This window comes from Triticum urartu, chromosome 5 (assembly GCF_003073215.2).
Source record: "Triticum urartu cultivar G1812 chromosome 5, Tu2.1, whole genome shotgun sequence".
Lineage (NCBI taxonomy): Eukaryota > Viridiplantae > Streptophyta > Magnoliopsida > Poales > Poaceae > Triticum > Triticum urartu.
In genome coordinates, this window is record NC_053026.1 from 587,856,237 (window position 1) to 587,879,320 (window position 23,084).

At 41.9% G+C, this 23,084-nt stretch overlaps 2 protein-coding genes across 2 annotated transcripts; both read left to right on the plus strand.

Annotated features, from left to right (window-relative positions):
* The first annotated feature begins 9,323 nt into the window (after positions 1–9,323).
* Positions 9,324–17,950, plus strand: LOC125510987 (vacuolar protein sorting-associated protein 35B-like). Its single transcript, XM_048676272.1, has 22 exons — positions 9,324–9,624; positions 9,735–9,831; positions 9,927–10,053; positions 11,450–11,635; positions 12,531–12,618; positions 12,873–12,929; positions 13,012–13,101; positions 13,183–13,305; positions 13,831–13,905; positions 13,974–14,033; positions 14,335–14,451; positions 14,551–14,790; positions 14,873–14,938; positions 15,080–15,169; positions 15,680–15,769; positions 15,990–16,079; positions 16,162–16,230; positions 16,300–16,380; positions 16,545–16,652; positions 16,756–16,859; positions 17,112–17,225; positions 17,312–17,950. The coding sequence occupies exons 1-22, from the start codon at positions 9,529–9,531 to the stop codon at positions 17,523–17,525; spliced, it is 2,382 nt and encodes a 793-aa protein (XP_048532229.1). The 5' UTR covers positions 9,324–9,528; the 3' UTR covers positions 17,526–17,950.
* A 634-nt stretch (positions 17,951–18,584) lies between these two features.
* LOC125510988 (probable metal-nicotianamine transporter YSL3) lies at positions 18,585–19,523 on the plus strand. Its single transcript, XM_048676273.1, has 2 exons — positions 18,585–18,984; positions 19,303–19,523. The coding sequence occupies exons 1-2, from the start codon at positions 18,585–18,587 to the stop codon at positions 19,521–19,523; spliced, it is 621 nt and encodes a 206-aa protein (XP_048532230.1).
* Positions 19,524–23,084: the final 3,561 nt, after the last annotated feature.

Genomic DNA, 23,084 nt, shown 5'->3' on the forward strand with positions numbered 1-23,084 from the left:
CATCAAATCTCAGATACCTAAATTTTCTTACTAAAAATAAACTAGTTATATTAATTATTGAACTAGTTCAAATCTCATATACCTAAATAAACTAGTTCGACAATTTTCTAACTAAAAATAAACTAGTTATATTAATTATTCAACTATAGTTCTAATCTCTAGTTCGACAATTTTTCTATCTAGCTAGCTAATTCATCTAACATTCGACATTAATCTAACATTCGATCATCTAATTAACTTTTCTAAAAAACAGAAAAATAAGTAAAAAAATGTGTGTGTGTGTGTGTGTGTGTATACGTATATTATGTGTGTACGTATGTGTGTATGCGTGTGTGGTATGTGTGTTTGTGTGCGGCCCCGTACGCCGCCGCCCCGTACGTACGAGCGGGGGCGGGGGCGCCGGCGTACGGGCCGGCCGGCCGGGTGCGCGCGACGAGACGACGGACGGCGCGCGGCGCGGCGGGTACGCGAGGAGAGCGAGATACGTACGTATACGGGACCGCGGCGCGGGACGACGACGGACGGCGGCGCGCGGCGTTCGGGGCGGCGGCGGGGACGACGACGACGACGGGCGACGGGCGGCGACGACGGGAGCAGCGCGCGAGAGGTTGGAGACGCGAAGAAGTGGGGAGATGTAACTGAAATTTTCGTAAGTGCTGTATATATAGGAGAGGCCTTTAGTACCGGTTGGAGCCACCAACTGGTACTAAAGGCCAAATTTGGTCAGGCCAGAGGCGGGAAGAGCAGGCCTTTAGTACCGGTTGGTGGCTCCAACCGGTACTAAAGGCCACCCCCTTTAGTACCGGTTGGTGCCAGGACCCGGTACTAAAGGGTGTGCGCTGCCAGGCGAGGGGCACAAAAGTTTAGTCCCACCTCGCTAGCCGAGGGGCACTCGCACCTGCTTATAAGCCCCGCCGTCGCTGCTGTCTCGAGCTCCTCTCTTAAGCAGGCCTTCTGGGCTTACCTCTTCTGCGATGCCCTGTTGGGCCTACTGGGCTAGCGGGCCTGCATCCTGGCTCAACTTGAATTTGGGTTTCTAGTCGTATGCAGGCCGTTGTGGCCCAGTAGGTGGGCTTTTTTTTCTTATTTTTTTTGCTTTATTTATTTTTGTGAATAACTTAACTTTGAAAATAGATTTTTTAGTGATTCTTTTTTCTTATGTTTAATATTAGTGTGTTTTATCATTATATTCAATTTGGTAATGCTTAGGTTATTTAAAAAATGAAATGCCTTTGTAATGGATGAGTTTTCGTCCGAAACCCTGATACTTCGAAACAGATTGTCCATTTTGTACACGAAGTGCATCCAGTTTTTGCGGTAACCCTCTCTACTTTTTTGCACATGCTATGTGGGTGAAATTATGATACCATGCCAACTTTCAACCTTTTCTGAGTTCATTTGAAATTATGATACCATGCCACCAACCGGTACTAAAGGCCTTGCGCTGCCACCCCAAAGTTTAGTCCCACCTCGCCCGGCGAAGGGCAGCCGCACTGGTTTATAAACCCATCCGCGGCTACCTCTTCGAACTCCTCTATATAGCAGGCTTCTGGGCCTAATTAATTAGGGCGCGCTGCCCTCTAGTCTGCTGGCCCTTCTGGGCCTGCATTTGCACACCCTAGGTCTGGCAGGCCCACTGGGCAGCGCGCCAACAAATTTTTTATATAGTTTTTTCTTTTCTGCATTACTTATTTTCTTCTATTTATTTTGAGCAGTTTTTTATATAGTTTTTTTTCTGCATTATTTATTTTCTTCTATTTATTTTTGAGTAATTTTTTGTATAGTTTTTTTATTTTCTGCATTATTTATTTTCTTCTATTTATTTTCTTCTGGAAATTGAATGCTGCATACTGAACAATTAGGTAAATGACCGAAAAACAACAAATGATGTCAGAACATGTTGGAAATTGATGACTTCGCTTTAAATGCTGCATACTGAACACAAAAGAAGTCTGGAGTTCAAATAAGTTTAAAAAACATTAAAGTGGCCATGTAACAGATGAGTTCTCGTCCGAAACCCTGATACTCCGAAAGAGTATATCCAGTTTGTACACGAAGTGCGTCCAGTTTTTGCCGTGACCCTCTCTACTCTTTCGCGCATGCTATGCGGGTGATATGATGATACCATGCCAAGTTTCAACATTTTCAGGATTCATTTTGTAGTGATTTTTAATTTCACGGTCATTTAGCTCTCTAAACAATTAGGTAAATGACCGAAAAACAACAAATGATGTCAGAACATGTTGGAAATTGATGACGTCGCTTTGAATGCTGCATACTAAACACAAAAGAAGTCCGGAGTTTAAATAAGTTATTAAAAATAAAAAAGAGGTGCAATGGGGTTAATTTGCTTCAAGCCATTCGGAATAGTGTAAACTGCACTACACATAGCTCAGTGCAATCTATGCTATTCCGCAAGGCTTGAAGCTAATCAACATGTAGGTGAGCATTGCAACTCTTCGTCATTGTCTGTGCACTCACGGCTTATAAACCGCTCATACTGCCTCTCTCTTGGCGAGGTGGGACTAAAAATCAGCTTACAAAGAAACTCTACTACCGGTTCATGGCATGAACCGGTACTAAAGGTCTTCGTGGGGGCCCCAGACCGACCATAGCCTGACACAGCCTCATTAGTACCGGTTCGTGGCATGAACCGGTACTAAAGGTTACCCATGAACCGGTACTAATGATGCCCGCCCGCCTAGCCGTTAGAACCGGCACTAATGGCCACATTAGTGCCGGCTCAAATTCAAACCGGCACTAATGTGCTTCACGTTTGACCCTTTTTCTACTAGTGACACAGACATGCGCCATTAGTAACCCAACATACTAATGGCGCACCACACAAACATGGGCCATTAGTAGTTTTGCAAAAAAGTAAAAAAAATAATTTTTATACTAATGGCGCACCGTGGCACAGTGCGCCGTTACTAGTTTAAACTAGTAATGGCGCACTATGCAACGGTGCGCCATTAGTAGTTTTGCAAAAAAGTAAAAAAAATACAGTAGTGGCACACTCTACGGCTGGTGCGCCATTAGTAGTTCTAACTACTAATGGCGCACTCTGCCCGGATGCGCCATTAGTATGTTTGAAAAATGAAAAAAAACATTTTGTTACTAGTGGCGCATCGTGTGCCTGGTGCGCCATTAGTGTCTTCCACACTAATGGCGCATCCCCACATGGTGCGCCATTAGTATATAGTAGTGGCGCACCACTTCTCTGATGCGCCATTAGTGTCAATTCCATCTTTAGCCCTTTTCCTAGTAGTGCGGGCCCCATTTAAATTGCTTAGATTGTGTAGTTTGCTTTTGCTTCACCTCTTGCCATGTTAACCAACATTTAATATTGTTGAGTACCTAAACGAGAGGAACTAAATATTTGACGTGGTGTTTCGTCAATATGCAACTCGTTGCATATTGAGCCCCACTTAACTTGTAGTTTTGTTTGTGCCCTTTGCCATGCCATGCATATTTAAACCGGACATGCATCATACTTGGTTGTGCATCATGCCATGTTATGTGATGGTTGTTTACTATGTTGTTTGTTTCTTTTCGGGTTGTTTCCCTCGTTCGCTGCGGTTCCGTTCCGGAGTTGTGAGGATCCATTCGACTTCGTCCATTTGTCTTCTTCATGGACTCGTTCTTCTTCCTTGCGGGATCTCAGGCAAGATGACCATACCCTCGAAATCACTTCTATCTTTGCTTGCTAGTTGCTTGCTCTATTGATGCTGCCTATGCCGCGATACCTACCACTTGCTATATCATGCCTCCTATATTGCCATGTCAAGCCTCTAACCCACCTTGTCCTAGCAAACCGTTGTTTGGCTATGTTACCGCTTTGCTCAGCCCCCTCTTATAGCGTTGCTAGTTGCAGGTGAAGTTGAAGTTTGTTCCATGTTGGAACATGGATTTGTTGGGATATCACAATATCTCTTATTTAATTAATGCATCTATATACTTGGTAAAGGGTGGAAGGCTCGGCCTTATGCCTGATCTTTTGTTCCACTCTTGTTGCCCTAGTTTCCGTCATACCGGTGTCATGTTCCTTGATTTTGCGTTCCTTACACGGTTGGGTTATAATGGGAACCCCTTGACAGTTCGCCTTGAATAAAACTCCTCCAGCAAGGCCCAACCTTGGTTTTACATTTGCACTAACAACCTAGCCTTTTTCCCTTGGGTTTTCGGAGCCCGAGGGTCATCTTTATTTTAACCCCCCCGGGCCAGTGGTCCTTTGAGTGTTGGTCCGAACTGAGCTGCCTGTGGGGCCACCTCGGGGAAACTTGAGGGTTCGTTTTACTCGTAGATAGTCTCATCCGGTGTTTCCCTGAGAACGAGGTACATGCGACTCCTATCGGGATTTGTCGGCACATCGGGTGGCTTTGCTGGTCTTATTTTACCATTGTCGAGATGTCTTGTAACCGGGATTTCGAGTCTGACCGGGTCTTCCTGGGAGAAGGAATATCCTTCGTTGACCATGAGAGCTTATGATGGGCTAAGTTGGGACACCCGTGCAGGGTTTTGAACTTTCGAACGCCGTGCCCGCGGTTATGGGCAGATGGGAATTTGTTAATGTCCGGTTGTAGAGAACTTGAAACTTAACTTAATTAAAATACATCAATCACGTGTGTAGCCGTGATGGTCTCTTCTCGGAGGAGTCCGGGAAGTGAACACGGTTCTTGTGTTATGCTTGAACGTAAGTAGTTTCAGGATCACTTCTTGATCACTTCTAGTTCACGACCGTTGCTTCGCTTCTCTTCTCGCTCTCATTTGCGTATGTTAGTCACCACATATGCTAGTGCTTGCTGCAGCTCCACCTCACTACCTTTTTCCTACCCAGAAGCTTAAATAGTCTTGATCGCGAGGGTGTGAGATTGCTGAGTCCCCGTGACTCACAGATTACTTCCAAAACTAGTTGCAGATGCCGATGATACTCGTGTAGGTGACGCAACCGAGCTCAAGGAGGAGCTTGATGAAGATCTCATTCATTGTGTTGTTTTTGTGTCAGTTGATCAGTAGTGGAGCCCAGTTGGGGCGATCGGGGATCTTCTGCATTAGGGGTAGTCTTCTTTTATTTTGGTTCCGTAGTTGGGCCTTGATTGTATCTGGTTGATGTAATGCTATACTTATGTATTGAGTGAAGTGGCGATTGTAAGCCAACTCTGTACCTCTTTCTTATTCAGTACATGGGATGTGTAAAGATTACCCCTCTTGCGACATGCCTACAATGCGGTTATGCCTCTAAGTCGTGCTCCGACACGTGGGAGATATAGCCGCATCGTGGGTGTTATAGCATCGATCACGGAGGGCTTCTACATCAACACCATAGCCTCTCCGATGATGTGTGAGTAGTTTACCTCAGACCTTCGGGTCCATAGTTATTAGCTAGATGGCTTCTTATCTCTCTTTCGATCTCAATACAAAGTTCTCCACGATTCTCGTGGAGATCTATTCGATGTAATATCCTTTTGCGGTGTGTTTGTTGAGATCGATGAATTGTGGGTTTATGATCAAGTTTATCTATGAACAATATTTGAATCTTCTCTGAATTCTTTTATGTATGATTGGTTATCTTTGCAAGTCTCTTCAAATTATCAATTTGGTGTGGCCTACTAGATTGATCTTTCTTGCAATGGGAGAAGTGCTTAGCTTTGGGTTCAATCTTGCAGTGTCCTTTTCCAGTGACAGTAGGGGCAGCAAGGCACGTATTGTATTGTTGCCATCGAGGATAACAAGATGGGGTTTATATCATATTGCATGAGTTTATCCCTCTACATCATGTCATCTTACTTAAAGCGTTACTCTGTTCCCTTGAACTTAATACTCTAGATGCATGCTGGATAGCGGTCAATGTGTGGAGTAATAGTAGTAGATGCAGGTAGGAGTCGGTCTACTTGTCTCGGACGTGATGCCTATATACATGATCATACCTAGGTATTCTCATAACTATGCTCAATTCTGTCAATTGCTCAACAGTAATTTGTTTACCCACCGTAATACTTATGCTCTTGAGAGAAGCCACTAGTGAAACCTATGGCCCCCGGGTCTATTTTCCATCATATTAATCTCCCGTCAACAAGCTATTTCTGGTGCCATTTTTATTTCACTTTATTTACTTTGCATCTTTATCATAAAACTACCAAAAATATTATCTTATCATATCTATCAGATCTCACTTTCGTAAGTGACCGTGAAGGGATTGATAACCCCATTATTGCATTGGTTGCGAGGATTTTATTTGTTTGTGTAGGTGCGAGGGACTCGTGCGTGGCCTCCTACTAGATTGATACCTTGGTTCTCAAAAACTAAGGGAAATACTTACGCTACTTTGTTGCATCACCCTTTCCTCTTCAAAGGAAAACCAACGCAGTGCTCAAGAGGTAGCACTCCTCTATCGCCCCCTATGGTCATGATGTTGGCGAGGAAGATCATGACGACGAGCTCGACACAATGTCACAGAGGTAAACTTATAAAATCCTCTTTCCCCCTCAAATGCTTGGTGATGTAGTGCAAATGTAGTGTTGGACTCATGTGATGCTAAAAATTGTTGATGGTTTTTGGCATTGTAGTGTGCAAAATGAGCCGAATGAGATGGAAATTTTAATGTCTCAACTTGACTCAATTAACACCATCGACCTCAAGGACATTGTCTTGTCTATGGCTGATGAAAGCTAAGGAGAGGGAGAGGTAGCCCAAAGGAAGAGATCGATGCACAAGCTATGACGAAGAAGCTATCAAGGGCGGTGAACTATAAGGAAGGATAGGAGATAACTTTGCATGATGCTTGGATGAATAATTCTTGATGAGTCAGTTGGAGCCGATCAAACCATTGAAACATTTTGGAGTAGGATTGAGGATAATTATACACTCAATGTTCCAGTTCCCTCCAACCGCACACAAGAATCTCTTGCTCGCCTTTGGGGTGTCTATCACGTTGACCAAGTGAACATTACACCATCAAGTGGAGTGCCAACAATAGAGTATGTGCCTATCACCCAAGAGCTAAGCAAGCAACGGAACATAAGGGGTGGGAACAAACAATTCACTTCACACCACTTGTTACAAGGTGCTCTAAGTAAATGAGAAGCGGGCTAGAAGAAAGTGTGTGACAACATGGAGGAAGTCAAGATTGAGCATCTCTCTCAGCTGGATGGGAAAGTTGATACTAAAGGATACGATGAAGAATGGTAGAGTTGACGCTTACAAAGAAGAGCTCATTGCAATGATTAAGACAAAGAAAGTGTTGGTTTCTGTATGCAAGGAAGAGAAGATGGTGAGGTGGATGGAGCTCAAAATGATGGAGGATGAGAGGTTGAGAGCAAAGACCATGGCTGGAAAGAAGAAGTTGCAATCGAGGAACAACACCTTGCAATGGAGTTCATGGAGCAAATGACCAAGAGGAAGGACGATGAGCGCCAAATCATGTTCATGAATGCGAGTACGATGGATGAAAAACATGGTGTATGTGCCAGGCTTTTGATGAACTATGTTGCGGGCGGTGGTTTTTGGATGAACTATATTTTATACTTGTCGTTGAATTGTTGGATGTAGTGCATTTAGATTGTTGTTAAAATGCTATATACATGTTTTAAATGGTTGTGCAAAGCGATGGAAGGAACATGCCATTTTTTATAGTGAGTTTAGTTTGAGAAAGTGGTTTAAGGAGCAGAATGACTAGAGATGATCTTATTTAAGGGATGTGGAGTATCTACTCGCGAGTACACATGGCCCCGCATGAATAGTAAATTCAAAACAAATGGTAAAAAGTTCAAAGATTTTTGATTTTTTGGCAGGATTGTTCAATGTTTCGAGTGCTTGCAAAATTTCATGATGGGATGACATTTGTGGGATATGGACCCGCATGAATAGTAAATTCAAAACAAATGGTAAATAATTCAAAAAAAATCTATTTTTTATAATGAAACTTTGCAACCACTCGGAACATTTAACAATGTTTGCCACAAATAAATCAGTTTTTTATTCTTTATCATTTGTTTTGAATTTACTGTTCAGGACTGATGCATTTGTGCTCGCGGCGGTACTTAACACCGATGGATCTATCCTGGGCGGAGTTGGAGGAACGGGTATGCTGCTATGCGACCACTCCGGTGCTATTATTTCCAGCTCATGTAGGCATATTTTCACATGTGATGATGTGTTGGAGTATGAGATTTTAGAGCATTTCCAGCAGACCCCTTATATCACACCGACCCGCAAAATAACCGTTGGTTTACAGTTTTACATGAAAAAAGTGGCCCGAACAGAAATCATATCGGACTGCGGCCCTTAAATTTTTTTGCGGGGCGCGGTAAAGGTTGGAGATCTTGGAGAGGAGGAGGCTAGCCGAAAGAGGCCATGCGGTGCCAAGGTTCGGTGAGCAAGGTGGTTTGGCAAGCGGTGGTGGCAATGGTAGCGGTGAAGATTTCGTCTTGTGATGATGATGATGGATGCGATGTCTTTTGGGTTGTGGCGCGAAAACTATGTTCAAATGTCGCCAAATCTATGTTTGAATTCTCGAAATTTGTGTTTTATTTGTCAAAATTGCGATCAATTGCATTGTGTGTTTTTATGGTTTGCGAGCTCTGTTCGGCCGCAACCGATTTCGGTCTTTAAACTGCGTTTTTCTTGGCCCTTAACTGTGGTTCAAGGGTCGCGGCTTTAAGGGCCTGCTAGAGATGCTCTTAGCAATTCGGGAAGGACTCATGTTGACACTACAGTAGAGCAACCTATCGATCTATGTTGAAAGCGACAGTTTGGAGGCAATGAACATGGTGAAAAGTGGAGAGACAAACAGATCAAAGTACGCATTTTTGATTAGAGAGATAAAAGAAACTATGTCCGGACGTAATTCTTGTACTTCCTCTGTTTCTAAATATAATTCTTTTTAGAGATTTCAAATGAACTACTACATATGAATGAATATAAATATATTTTAGAGTATAAATTCACTCATTTTGCTCAGTATATAGTCAGCTGTTGAAATATCTAGAAAAACCTATATTTAGGAACGAAGAGAGTATTACTCATGTCCGTCGAAGTGGTAATTTGTCTAGTCATGTTTTAACAAATTTTAGGAGGACTCAAGGCCGGACTGTTGTTTGGCTTGGGTCAGGATCTGATGTCATCCAGATGCTGTTAAGCGTGATGAGTAATACAAGAATTATTCTAAAAAAACAGAACTCATGTTATGTTATAAAAAAGAACATTTTTTTCTGAGAATAAGAAAAAGAATACTACCAGACCAGCCGGTGAGATCTTCTTCATGGGTAAGTCAGCCCCTGCCAGACCAGCCGGTCAACTGTATGCATCGGTTCCGATCGAAACCATTCGGGATCCGGGAAAAGGCATCAATCGAAGCACAGAGATAAACTGAACATAAACAAACACGCGAAGAACACAGACACCCGCACGCAGCCAAACCCGAGGGCGCAGAGCCACGCGCGACGAGATCCCCAACCCCCCGAGCCAGAGCCGCCGCCGCCGACCAGATCCGCCGCCCCCCCGTAGGCGGCCAACACGGCGGCCGCCAGGATGCTGCCCGACGGCGGCGGCGACGACGAGGAGCGCTGGCTCGCCGAGGGCATCGCCGGCGTCCAGCAGAACGCCTTCTACATGCACCGCGCCCTCGTAAGCCCCGCCCCGCCCCCTACCCTCCCCTCCTCCTCCCGCGGAACCCTAGCCCCCCCGGCCGCTAGCTTACCCCCGCCTCGATCGGCGATTTCGTGGGTGGATTGCAGGACTCGAACAACCTCAAGGACGCGCTCAAGTACTCGGCGCAGATGCTCTCGGAGCTGCGCACCTCCAGGCTCTCCCCGCACAAGTACTACGAGCTATGTGAGTTGGGCGTTCTCCGGGCGCCGTCGAATTCCGTGAGTGTGTGTGGGTTCGGCTGGGGTTTGACAGGATTTCACTTTGCTGGGCTGCTGCAGACATGAGGGCGTTTGATGAGATGCGGAAGCTGGAGATGTTCTTCAGGGAGGAGACCCGCCGGGGCAGCTGCTCCGTGGTTGACCTCTACGAGCTTGTTCAGCATGCTGGCAACGTGTTGCCGAGACTGTAAGGCTCATGCCCCCCCTTTAACTCTTACAGAGATTGATGCTAGTTCAATTTTACTTGCTTGGAAGAGATTGCCAGTGGCTATGACTCCAATAGGTGGGATATTGTCAGTAAATGCCATGCCATGTCCACATTAACAACTATGAGAGTCGTGTTGATTAGACTAGTTTGAATGAAGTGCAAATTCTATGGAGACATATAGGAATGGAAGACTTATTGTATCTGCAGTTCCACACATTTGAACAGTAGACAGTGATATGTAATCCCATTCTGCCACGAGTTATTCCTCGTTGTATTGTAGATTAGCTCCCAATATGCAAAATGGATACAGTTCATTATTTGTTATGGTTCACTAAGACATTTCATGCCATTCAACACGTGCTATATCATATTGTACTGTCATTCGTGAAGTACCATATCAGTTAGAAGTTACTGTACTGATTTGTATGGTTGTATCAACTCAACTGCACCTGCAAATACCATTGGGAAAATTATAACAAGTATCGTATTCAGAGTTTGCTTGGTGGTGGGACCACTCAATTCTTTTAGCTGTGTCTGTTAAGTTCAAACACAATCGAGGAAACTTTATTCTTTACCACATCTCAGTTGCTTGCAAAAAGTGTGGAATGATATGTCAGGACTAGACTCTGTCTAAACTTATTTGTACATAAATCATGAACTAAGTCTAGGCATTATTTCATCTTTGTGGAACTTATGTTGTAAATGAAGTCTAAAGGTCATTTAATCAAAACTTAACATAATTGCGATCCACCTTTTAGCCAGACCTGTTGCTTCTTTCAGCTTTTATACCCAATTAATTTGAGTTCTTGTCCACATAACTCATAATGTGTTTATTATCAGGGATATTGCAGCTGCTTATATTCTGGCATGGACTTGTCTTTGAACTAGGGAAAAATGCAAAATTACATGGATGTTCAAGCCTTGCATGATAGAACTTTGACTCACATAAAGCAGTTTCTGAACCCCCCTATAAATTTTATGTAACTTTAAACTGTCGTCGTTTGGATTTAGGTTAAGTTTCAACTTCACTGAACACTTGCCTGTATGTTTGGCCCTGGCGCTCAGCCATCAATTTATATGTTACTGCTTATTACTGTGTTTTTAGAACATGATAATTGTTTATTAGCTTGGAACGTTGTATAAATAAGACGGTGCGTCCATGATCAAGTCCCGAGTTCTGCTTAGATCCCGACTGCCAGGTCCCATAATTATTCTGTTCTTTTATTATCTATTTTATTGTAACTGACCCATGTAAAATTAATATATGTAAAAACCAAGCTAGTTGTTTATCATGCCATCTGTCAACACTGTAATTTCTTTCAATTTAAAGAACTTATGAATAGTATTATCTGATCTTATGTTGTTCATGTGCTAGTTATCTGCTCTGCACAGTAGGATCTGTGTACATTAAATCAAAAGAGGCTCCCGCTAAAGATGTTCTGAAAGATCTTGTTGAAATGTGTCGGGGCATTCAACATCCTCTTCGTGGACTTTTCCTAAGAAGTTACCTCTCTCAGATAAGCCGAGACAAGCTACCTGATATTGGTTCAGAGTATGAAGGGTACTGTGCACCATTCAAAACTTTAGCTATTTTCAGTTTGCTTTGCTTTCATTAATATGCGTGTACCAATGGCAATTTCGAGCTCTCAAATAACACACTAACCTTAGGACACTAAGAATTAGCTTATTCTCCAATTCTGTTACATAAGTATGTACTACAAATTTCTTGTGAAAATGTAGCATGTGCTATAATTACAAAATAATCATGTTACATTGAGTCATTGACTCTGTATAACGGGATACCTAGTACTGAAACAGAAACAAGTTAATCTTTCATGTAAACATGATGTCTTGGTTAGCAACCTAGACGGTATTTTTACAACTTTACATGATTCGCTAGTAACACTAGTGTTACTAGTTCCCTTTTCTCTTCATTTTGTACAGCTCCTGCAATATTAATAATCACTTGGGTGCCGGGACTTGATATTCATTATTTGCTGGTACCTGGTCATCAACCCTGCTTTGTCATTAACTAATATACTCCCTCCGTTCCTAAATGTAAGTCTTTTTAGACATTTTAAATGGACTACAACATACAGATGTATATAGACATATTTTAGAGTATAGATTCACTCATTTTGCTCCATATGTAGTCACTTGTTGGAATCACTAAAAAGACTTATATTTGGGAACGGAGGGAGTAGGATTTAATCAATCTTAGTCGCATGCAATTGTATTAATATACACTACAAATCCTAACTGTTACCGGTGACCTCACTTGATTTTGGTTCATGTTGAAATGATCTGTAATTAGCTTAGCTCATTATAGTTGGTTGTTTGGGACATTGGAAGTGAGTTGTCCAGATAGTGTTTTGCCATTTCCTTTGTAATTATTTTTCTTCAACAATTTCCTTATATTCCATCTTTTGTTCTTTTTTTCAACTTTTATCACGCAGGGATGCTGATAGCATTAATGATGCAGTTGAATTTGTTCTTCAGAATTTCATAGAAATGAACAAACTCTGGGTTCGGATGCAGCATCAGGTTTGTTTGCTAGCCATTTAACCTTAGGACACAACTTTATTTATTTCCTTTCCTTTATTATCATGCATTTACCATGTTAGGCTGCTATACATCCATACCAAGTCACATATGTTGCACAGAAAAAGATCATTTATCACATATGCAGTCATTCGGAATCTTAGTTCTGGACATTTACAGAACTTAGTGATTATAAGACATTGACATGTTTAGATGATCCTGAGCTGAAACCCGAAAATGATGACCCTGGTCTGCAGGGGCCTGTTCGGGAGAAGGACAAGCGGGGGAAGGAAAGAAATGAACTGCGTGATCTGGTAAATTAATTATCATCTACAGATTCTACTTGACTGTTATTTGGAGTCATTTTAATGACACAAGTTCTTCTGAACTTTCCAGGTAGGCAAAAACCTTCACGTTCTAAGCCAAATCGAAGGCGTTGACCTTGAAATGTACAAAGAGAATGTTCTTCCAAGGATATCAGAACAGGTTTGAAGTTAGATATATTGATATAAAATGACAATGTACATCCATGATGTCGTGGAAACTGAATCTGAAATATATTGGCAGGTAGTTAATTGTAAGGACGATCTTGCACAGTTCTACCTGATGGACTGCATAATCCAAGTCTTTCCAGACGAATACCATCTACAGACATTGGAAACATTGTTGAGTGCCTTTCCCCAGCTACAGGTTGGCAACCTCACCTTTTCTAGCTTTGCTTCCCTGCTGTAGTTTCGCAGTTTATGCTGTTCCATGCTGATAATTGCATAACAGAGGTTAATTCTGTCAATCAAAGGCTCAACTTGCAAGTGATCCTCATGCCTTTGATCGACTTGGTTGGTTTACCTGATGTTTATTATCTAGAAAACTAAATAGTGTTATTTTCTCCTGTGCTTCACCACTTAAAGAAAGGATTAACATATAGGTTCAGGCGCACTTTTTTTGTCTTCACCTGATTGAAAGCTAAGGGACTTTTGAGGGCAAAGCACACTATTATATACATAGTTATGGTGTGTTATTTTATTGTGGTGCCATAGTTAGATGATGAACCTATACTTTCGTATATTCAGGGTATAACATGGTAAAGCTTGACAATGCAAGTACAATGAAGTACAAAGTTCTAGCACTATGAATCTCGCTCGGATCTTATTAACTGATATGCAGTTTCTGTTTTATTTTACTATGAAGCAAGTCATCACATAAATTCTCTTGCAGCCAAGTGTTGATATCAAAACGGTGCTATCTCAACTCATGGACAGATTGTCAAACTATGCTGCCACAAGTCCTGAAGTGAGCATGCCCCAGACCACTTTATCAGATGTAATCCGTATATGCTTTTACATTAATGAATTGTGCAGGTACTGCCAGAGTTTTTGCAAGTCGAAGCTTTTGCGAAGTTCAGCAATGCTATTGGAAAGGTAACACTTAAATTGCCGCTTATCACTAATTAGAAATATGCAATCACACAGGTCATACATGTCCACTGTGTTCTTATCCCCCCCCATTTTTTTTGTATAACCATCAATTGGCGATACCATGAATATGCATTTGATCTAAACGACAGTTTCCATGGTTACTATGTACATAAGTGTACCAATGTGCATGGGAATAACCATAGAAATACATGCACCTTTTATTTCTTCCTTTTTCTAGTTACCTAGCTGTTCGGTGCTATTGTACAGGTAAAACTGAAACAACTGACACCTGATTTGTTGACAGGTGATAGAAGCTCAAGTTGACATGCCGGTTGTTGGAGCAGTAACTTTATATGTATCACTCCTTACATTTACTCTCCGCGTGCATCCAGATCGGCTTGATTATGTTGACCAAGTGCTGGTAAGTCTTACTTTGACAAAGAGATATGCTATTACCCTTTTAGTTCGATAGTTGATGTAGATGTACGTTCTAGCTCACGTTATGTCTAATATTGTACAGGGTGCATGCGTGAAGAAACTTTCTGGCAAGGAAAAACTTGAAGATAGCAGAGCAACGAAGCAAATTGTTGCACTTCTTAGTGCTCCCCTGGAGAAATATAGTAATATTGTTACTGCATTGGAGCTTTCAAATTATCCCCGGGTAATGGATTATCTGGATAATGCTACAACAAAAGTGATGGCTCTGGTAATAATTCAAAGCATAATGAAGAACACAACCTGCATATCTACTTCCGACAAGGTAATATTTCACATTACACTGTTTCTGTATCTATTACTACTATTTAAGTCACACCATGAGATCCTGTCGCTATTTCTTGCAGATCGAGGCTCTTTTTGATTTAATTAAGGGCCTTATAAAAGATATGGATGGGGCTCAAGATGATGAGGTAAGATCATACACTTCATTTTTCAACTCTCTTCAACTTGTTTGTATGCTTCTTTATGCTGCTGTTTGATCAGTCATGGAATATTCTAGTTCCTCATCAAGCTTACCCGCACTGTTAACATGTTAAATTTTGTTGCATTAGCTTGATGAAGAGGATTTTAAGGAGGAGCAGAATTCTGTAGCACGCCTTATTCACATGTTGCACAATGATGATCACGACGAGATGTTGAAGGTACATTTGTTGATTCACTGAATTTGCTGAGAGCTTGCGAACTTTTTTTAGTCTCTGTTACATTTTCCTCCTCCTTTACTTCAGTTCTTGTTACAGCCTCCATCATATGTCTGTGTTATATGTCCATTTACACTAGCTATGGGCAGGTGAAGTTCTGAGCTGGTGTTTTGCCCTCCTAATAAGGTTACATAATAAGCAATTGAACTTCAGTTTATAGGAAATTGATGTTCTAAGTTAGCACCTATAGACATTATTCTCATACCGACCTGCTTACTCTGAACCATCATTTTGTTAAATCTTATTTGTAGAGCCTACAATAGGTAATGAACCATGCCCTGGTAGTATCTGATTATGAATGAAACTAGGGCCAATTATCTTTTTCCATGCTAGATTGACAAACCAAGCACCTGCTCTTGAGTTCTGGTTACTTGGCAGCATTTAATCTGGGTACTTGTCTTGTCATTTTCCCATTTTGAAAATGCTGATAGGAAATGCTTGTCAATCTTTCAGATCTTATGTACTGTTCAGAAGCATATACTTCAGGGAGGTCCCAAGCGTCTACCTTTCACTGTGCCGTCGTTAGTATTCTCCGCTCTCAAGGTATGTTTAATTGTTTCAGTTATAGTGAACAGTATCCTGAAATAAGAAGCTTACTTATTTCTTGATGTATTTGTACACAATGTTATCAAAAAACATGAACTGTATAGTTGCACATGCTGCTTTGTAGTAGGCATGATAATACTGGGGTAGGTGCTTTGCTTTGTTTTGGCTTACCAATTCTAACAGTTGGGTTACACTGGATGTTTTTTCTTGCCTGCAGTTGGTCAGACGATTACAAGGTCAAGATGGAGATGTCACTGGGGAGGAAGTTCCCGCAACCCCTAAGAAGATATTTCAGATCTTGCATCAGGTTTTTATTCTCATACATTTTAACTTCTTCAGAATTTTCCATTATTAACTCTTCAATGTTCTCATAGTTTTTCATTTTTCAGACTATTGAAGCACTCCAATGTATTCCTTGTCCAGAATTGTCTCTCAGATTATATCTACAATGCGCAGAGGTATTGTTGGAACAACTGATTGATTCTTTTTACACTTCTTCCTATTGTGTGACAGCATTTCTTATTCAGGCTGCCAATGATTGTGATTTGGAACCGGTTGCTTATGAGTTCTTTACTCAAGCATTCATCTTATATGAAGAAGAAATAGCGGTATGAAACCCCACCTGACCCCCCCCCCCCCCCCCCCCCCCCCCCTCCTCGCCTGATCTGGACCATATCATAAATGTCATGTGCCATGCTTTTATTAAGACATTGAAGTGCTTTTATACTTCGGTTATTATCTTTTTGCCTTAACGACTATGTGGCACAAGCAGGATTCTAAGGCTCAAATTACTGCACTTCACCTAATAATTGGAACCCTTCAGCGGATGAATATATTTGGGGTGGAAAATAGAGACACCCTCACTCATAAGACAACAGGGGTAATAGTTCCTTGCTTCGTTGTTGCATTCCTGGAATCTGTTATGGCCTAAAGCTGTTGCTCCTAGTACACATTTTAAATGACATCATTTCTGTTTTGTGCAGTACTCAGCAAAACTTCTAAAGAAGCCTGATCAATGCCGGGCAGTCTATGCATGTTCACACCTTTTCTGGACTGATGACCAAGATGGAATCATGGATGGTGAAAGGTGAACCTATTGAGATACTCATTTTAATTTTTGTTCATTTTGTTCAAAAGTGGCAAGACATTGCTTCCTGAGACAATGAAAGAAAATTCGCCATCACAAATTTGTGGTCGGTCCTAATTGCATGATATCTCTCGGGCTACTATGTCTCTAATCCTTTTGCGCCAGCTATAGTCAAGTTTAGGCAGTAACTTCGGGCCTGCTGTCGAACCATATCTGAAGTACCTCTTTTGCTTGATCAAAATTTTGTTACAGGGTCCTCCTTTGCTTAAAGCGTGCCTTGAGAATTGCAAATGCTGCTCAACAAATGGCCAATGTATCAAAGGGAAGCAGCGGATCTGTCATTCTATTCATTGAAATTTTGAACAAGTAAACGCTTTATACCTGATATCTTTTCTGGTGCTTATATGATTAATTTGCTGCAATTGTAGTTCTCATACTTGTATTATCTTCAGGTATCTGTACTTCTTTGAGAAAGGAATTCCACAAATCACGAACACTGTCATCCAAGATTTGATCGAACTGATCAGGACAGAGAAGCAAAATGACAGCAGTGCATCTGATCCATCTGCCGAAGCTTTCTTTGCAAGCACTCTACGATATATTGAATTCCAGAAGCAGAAAGGTGGAAGCATAGGAGAAAAGTATGAACAGATAAAAGCTTCGTAACTCGAGACAAGTAGGGCATTGCGACAAGGGGTTTCCATTTTGTCTGAGAGAAAGCAAGCTCTTTTTTTTTTGGTGATGTGTTGAGTGAAAACACAACCTGATGGTTTCAGCTGCCTCCGACCGAGAGATGTCTGCACAGTTGTGGTTTCTGAATCTCATGCTCAAATCGGTGCATGCCCACCCTTTAGCTACAATGTTTGGGTTACTTACTACAGTTGATCAGGTGGTAATAAGCTGTACTCTTTGGGAAGCTCAGGTCTGTACAGGATACTTGTGTACCGGAGTGCCATTGTTGTATATTCCTTTTTCTCTAGTTATTTCGCAAAGCGTGTGAATTTTAGGTGGACACTCGGAGTACATATTTTTATTTATCAGACTGGTGTTTTGATTAATTTATAGTGATGAAGGCATTGAATTTAGAACTATATATTTATCTGTTGTTCTTAAGATCATAGTTGCTTCGTCGAGCTTTATGCTTTTGGTTACAAGAAACGCTGACAAAAGTCGCGTAGCATTTTGATCATTTCGATCTGACCAAAAAGGTCGCATCCTGCTTTGCGCACCAGATTGTTTGACCAAAATCGGGAGGATGGAGACAAACAAGCACCAACTCCTGAAAGATTATTATAGGTAGAAACTACTAGCAATTTATTATAGTGTAATTGTAGCATTACATTTGTCTTCCAAGCATTCTCACTTCCAATTCTGATTCCTCCAGTCCAACCAACTGTGCAAGTGCAATTTTAATATCTCAACACATTTTTTCCTCCAAAAAGAACAGGACTTTAGCTAATTTGATCGATCGGCCGTCGACACATTCGTGAACTGCTCTCGTACGCTCACAACCACAAGACGTGCAGTACAACGTGTAACTGATATCTGTTCTCATGCATCCTATTTTTTGCTCCTCCCTCGCTACACTCACTCTCCACCTTTCACCACTTCCACCTGCATGTGCCACTGGTTGAGAAATGAGAAACTAACCAAGATCACACCACCACTCCTCCGTCCACACCCAAAGCCCCCAATCGAACTCGCCAGAGCTCCAGCCCCTCACCCATGGACGCGACCACACCCAAAGCCCCCAATCGAACTCGCCAGAGCTCCAGCCCCTCACCCATGGACGCGACGATCGGAGATGTGAGCGTGGCGTCGTCGGTGGAGCGGGTCTTCGAGAGCCAGCCGCCGCTGCCGGGGACATGGGGCCAGGTGACGCTGCGGTCCATGGCCATCTCGGTGGTCCTCGGAACCGTGTTCGGCTTCGTCGGGCTGCGCATCATGATGAAGGCCGGCATCATACAGGCGCTCAACCTGCCCATCAACGTCCTCAGCTTCTTCTTCCTCAAGTGGCTCATCAACCTCCAGCGAGCCGCCGGCTTCACCACGCTGCCCTTCTCGCGCCAGGAGAACGTCCTGATCCTCACCACCGTCACCACCTGCCTTAACACAGCAATATGTGGTAAGGATCATACACACCTTGGTATTAACTCTTACAAGGAAAAGCTGCATTTTTTTGGGTACCATGTAAACAAAACGCATGCATATACTCCGCCCCTTCAATGATAAGTGAAATGTGGAGTTAGGAATTCGGGTGCACTATATGAGTGAGCTCATCCATCAGATACATATATATGATCCCCCGCAAAAAAAAGATACATATATATGATATATCCGAGGAACAAAAACTTTAGTACTCTGTCCCAAGACACTTCAACCTAGTGATCATGATTGGCAATCACACTGACAAATTTATTTTGACTTCACCTCTATTCTTCAGGTGGCTTTGCAAATTATGTAGTTGGAATGACTTCTGGTGTAGCCAAATCACTGGGAGAAAATCCAGATCCAAGAGATATTGTTGACAATATACCGACTGGACGATGGATGTTGTTCCTTTTCCTGATTGGTATGGTGGGAGTAACAGCTAGCGTGCCACTGAACCAGGTAATCCACCATTTACATATACTAGCTGAATGCACGTGCGGTGCATTGTCATGAAATAACGATAAACACAAGGATTAAATTATTGTACTAAATCATAAATGTGTGCCATCCTCTCTACTACTGAAGGGGAGGCTGCGGTCGTGATGTTATGTCGTGGTTTGGTTTGGTTCATACATTTGTTGGTTTCATGTTAGTTATGAAGAGTATCATTCTTTGGACAGGAGGATATGGAGAGTATCATTCTTTGAACGGGTGGATCATGCTAATTATGGAAAGTATCATCGAGCATTAGACGGGGGTGGTCGTGTTAATTATGGAGAGTATTATTCTGTGGATGGGAGGATCACATTAATTATGGAGAGAACCATTCTTTGACGAGTCACGTTAATTATGAAAAGTATGATCGAGCGGGAGGATCACATTAATTATGGAGAGTATCACTCTTTGGACGGGTGGATCACGTTACTTATGGAGAGTATCATTTTTTGGACGGAAGGATCACATTAATTATGAAAAGTATCATCAAGGGTTGGACGGAAGGATCACGTTACTTATGTAAAGAATCATTCTTTGGACGGATCACATTAATTATGGAAAGTATGATTGAGCGTTGGACAGGAGGAACACGTTAATTATGGAGAGTATCACTCTTTGGACGGGTGAATCACGTTACTTACGTAGAGTATCATTCTTTGGACAGGACGCACTAATTATGGAAAATATCATCGAGCGTTGAACGGGAGGATCACTAGAATATTTTTTGAGGGATAGGATCACTAGAATATGTATCCCCCATTGCAACCCATGGACAATTAGCTAGTAGCGGCAAATTGATTCTCTCACCCGCTGCTTTTCTCCTCGGCACTCATTGTGACTCTTTAACCACCCTCTCCTTGCAAGAAGATAAACCAACGTTTTCCCCTCGAACACTACTTCCTCTCCAGCTTTATTTTGGACACTTTTTCTAAGCATCTTTTAAAAATATTTTGTATCTGTACATATTAAAAAACTGCCAATATCGATTCAGTCTCCGATCTTGTTCTAAGGGTTATGATCTATAGACATCAAGATGTTTTGACTTGTGACCTATGAATGATTTCAACTGAGATCGTGTGTTGAAGCATATTCCTGAAGAGACAAGCTCTCTGGATTGGCATTGGATTCCACCATTCCCCTCATGAACCAGCGGCTTTAGTAAGTTGTCGTTTTGGTCGACAAGCAAATCATTGTTTATTGGCCTCGCCTTTAACCGTTCTCGTTGACAAGGATATACATTTTCTTGATCACACACACACACACACACGCACGCACGCACGCACGCACGCACGCACGCACGCACCTTGTCACCTATTTGTGAACCACCTCCGGGATCAACATACTCGCACTGACCCACCCCCAAAACAACTGAAGAAGTCTGGGTAACATCCTCAGTATCCTTTATGATGGATATCTGTAGAGCGACATGCAATTCCCCCAGCAACCTTAAATCCTGCCAAATATTACAGTACATGGGTAGCTTGTAAGCGTGCAAAAATCATGTATTTTCTCTAGCCTGGATACGGAAGTGGAGATGAGGGAGAAAATTTGCATTACTTTGGACATTTTCACAGAATCTCTATCCGATGCATATTTGGGGCTACCTACCCATGTTGAAGCGGAACTGTCAGATTGTTTTCAAACCTTTATGAGAGATTGCATTTGACAAATAGATGATGGGTCAAAGGTTAAATTTTGGGATAATCCATATGGAATCCTGATGGCCCTTCTAAGCGTCTGATAATGAGAAGAGGACATGTTTTTTTTTTGAACATCAGTACAGACGCAAGCACGCACACACGTTACAACTATCCCTCTAACCATCCAACCACAGGTTGGTTCGCGAGGACATGTTGTTTTGACACATGCCAATGATCTCATTAACTCGCAGTCCGAGCGGTGGGATGAAGGTGATCCATGATATTCTTTGGCCAATCGATGCACAAACTATTCTCCATATCGTGGTTATGGACACTTTGAGAATTTTATGGCATGGAAGTTTACAAAGATGGGGACCTTTTCTGTACAGTTGGCATATTATGCTGAGTGGAGCATCACCACAGGAAGAAGTTGTGAAGGAACATGGACACACAGAACTATGTCATCAACCCAGTCTAGTCAAAGTTGTGGGATATAAAAATATCGAAAATAATAAAAATAATAATGTGGAAAGCTATGTGCAACACGCTAACGTGTAGGTCAATTATATTTAACCACCATGTCAAGGTGAGTGCTCAATGCTATTTTTGTCTCGCATGGGCAGATGATATTAAGCTTGCCTTGCTCACTTTAGTTCATGAATAATCAGCGTGGAAAGATTTAGGACTCCAAGATGTATCCTTGAAGCATGCATGGTGGATCGAGCCCTCCCACAGTCGTAACATGTGGGCTTACCTCGGATTCATGACTGGAGTGTCTCCTATGTCTGAATGAAATCGTTCCCCAATGAAATGATTGGTCATGCTGATCTTAACATCATGATCATGGTTGCTCCTTGGTACGTGTGGTGGGAAAGGCGACAATCTATCACTAGGCAACGCGTTCAAATCCCAAGTCATTCGGCAAGGCCATCATTGTCTTGATTTGAGCAATGAGAGAGCTTCAACTAGATCTTGTAGCATCCGACATCATGGCTGGGTAAGACCGCTAAAATGTTATGTCAAACTTAATGTGGATGCGTCTTTTGATGAGGACATGAGTCATGGAACTTCTAGAGCTATCCTTCTTGATGGCCATGGATTTTTTATTGTCATAACAACCCAATTAATCGGTCAAGTATATGATGTTGGTACGACTGAAGCATATGCTTTCTTCATGGTCTTATCCTTGTAACTGCAATAGGATCATTGTTAACTTTGATTGTATATATGGTAGAAATCTCTACACCGCGGTAGGATGCACAAGTACGTAACGGGCTTTGGAGACTGTTTTCGTCCATTGAGCTGAGGCAGTTTTGCATTTTGCCACTAGGCTAGCTAATACTCAAACTATGGGAGGTGCTTTTAAAACTACCTCGAATGCCTTAAGGTCCTTGGTGATTCCCTAAATAGAACTACTTTTAATGTTTACATTGTAGGTGGTTTCGTCACTGAATCGCCCAGAGTACTTTATCATTTGAAGTGGAACCACCCAGAATACATTATCATTTGAAGAAGTTTTTAGTTCAGAACCACTCCCATTTCTTATTCATGCATGGTATTTTAATTATTTTTAGCCAACCCTACAATTGAAATTCAAAGAGAACATTGCCACATACACACTAGACACAATCATACACATTCTCATTCATTGCATAAGTCCATTGCATTTCATTATACATTTATATACATCTTGTGGTTCATACAAACCAAAGTTATAAAATCCAAAGATTTATATACTCCACGCCATCTCGAGTAGCCTACCCATCTCACCTCTTCATGTTGCCTTTTCATCTTGAGTAGTGTACACATCCTGCCTTTTCCTTTCACCTTTTGGCTCGATTAGTGTACCCATCTCAACTCATCATGTTGACTTTTGGACTGATCGCCGTGAGATATCTTCTTCACGGGGATCAGAGATTTTTACACTTCAAAGTAAATT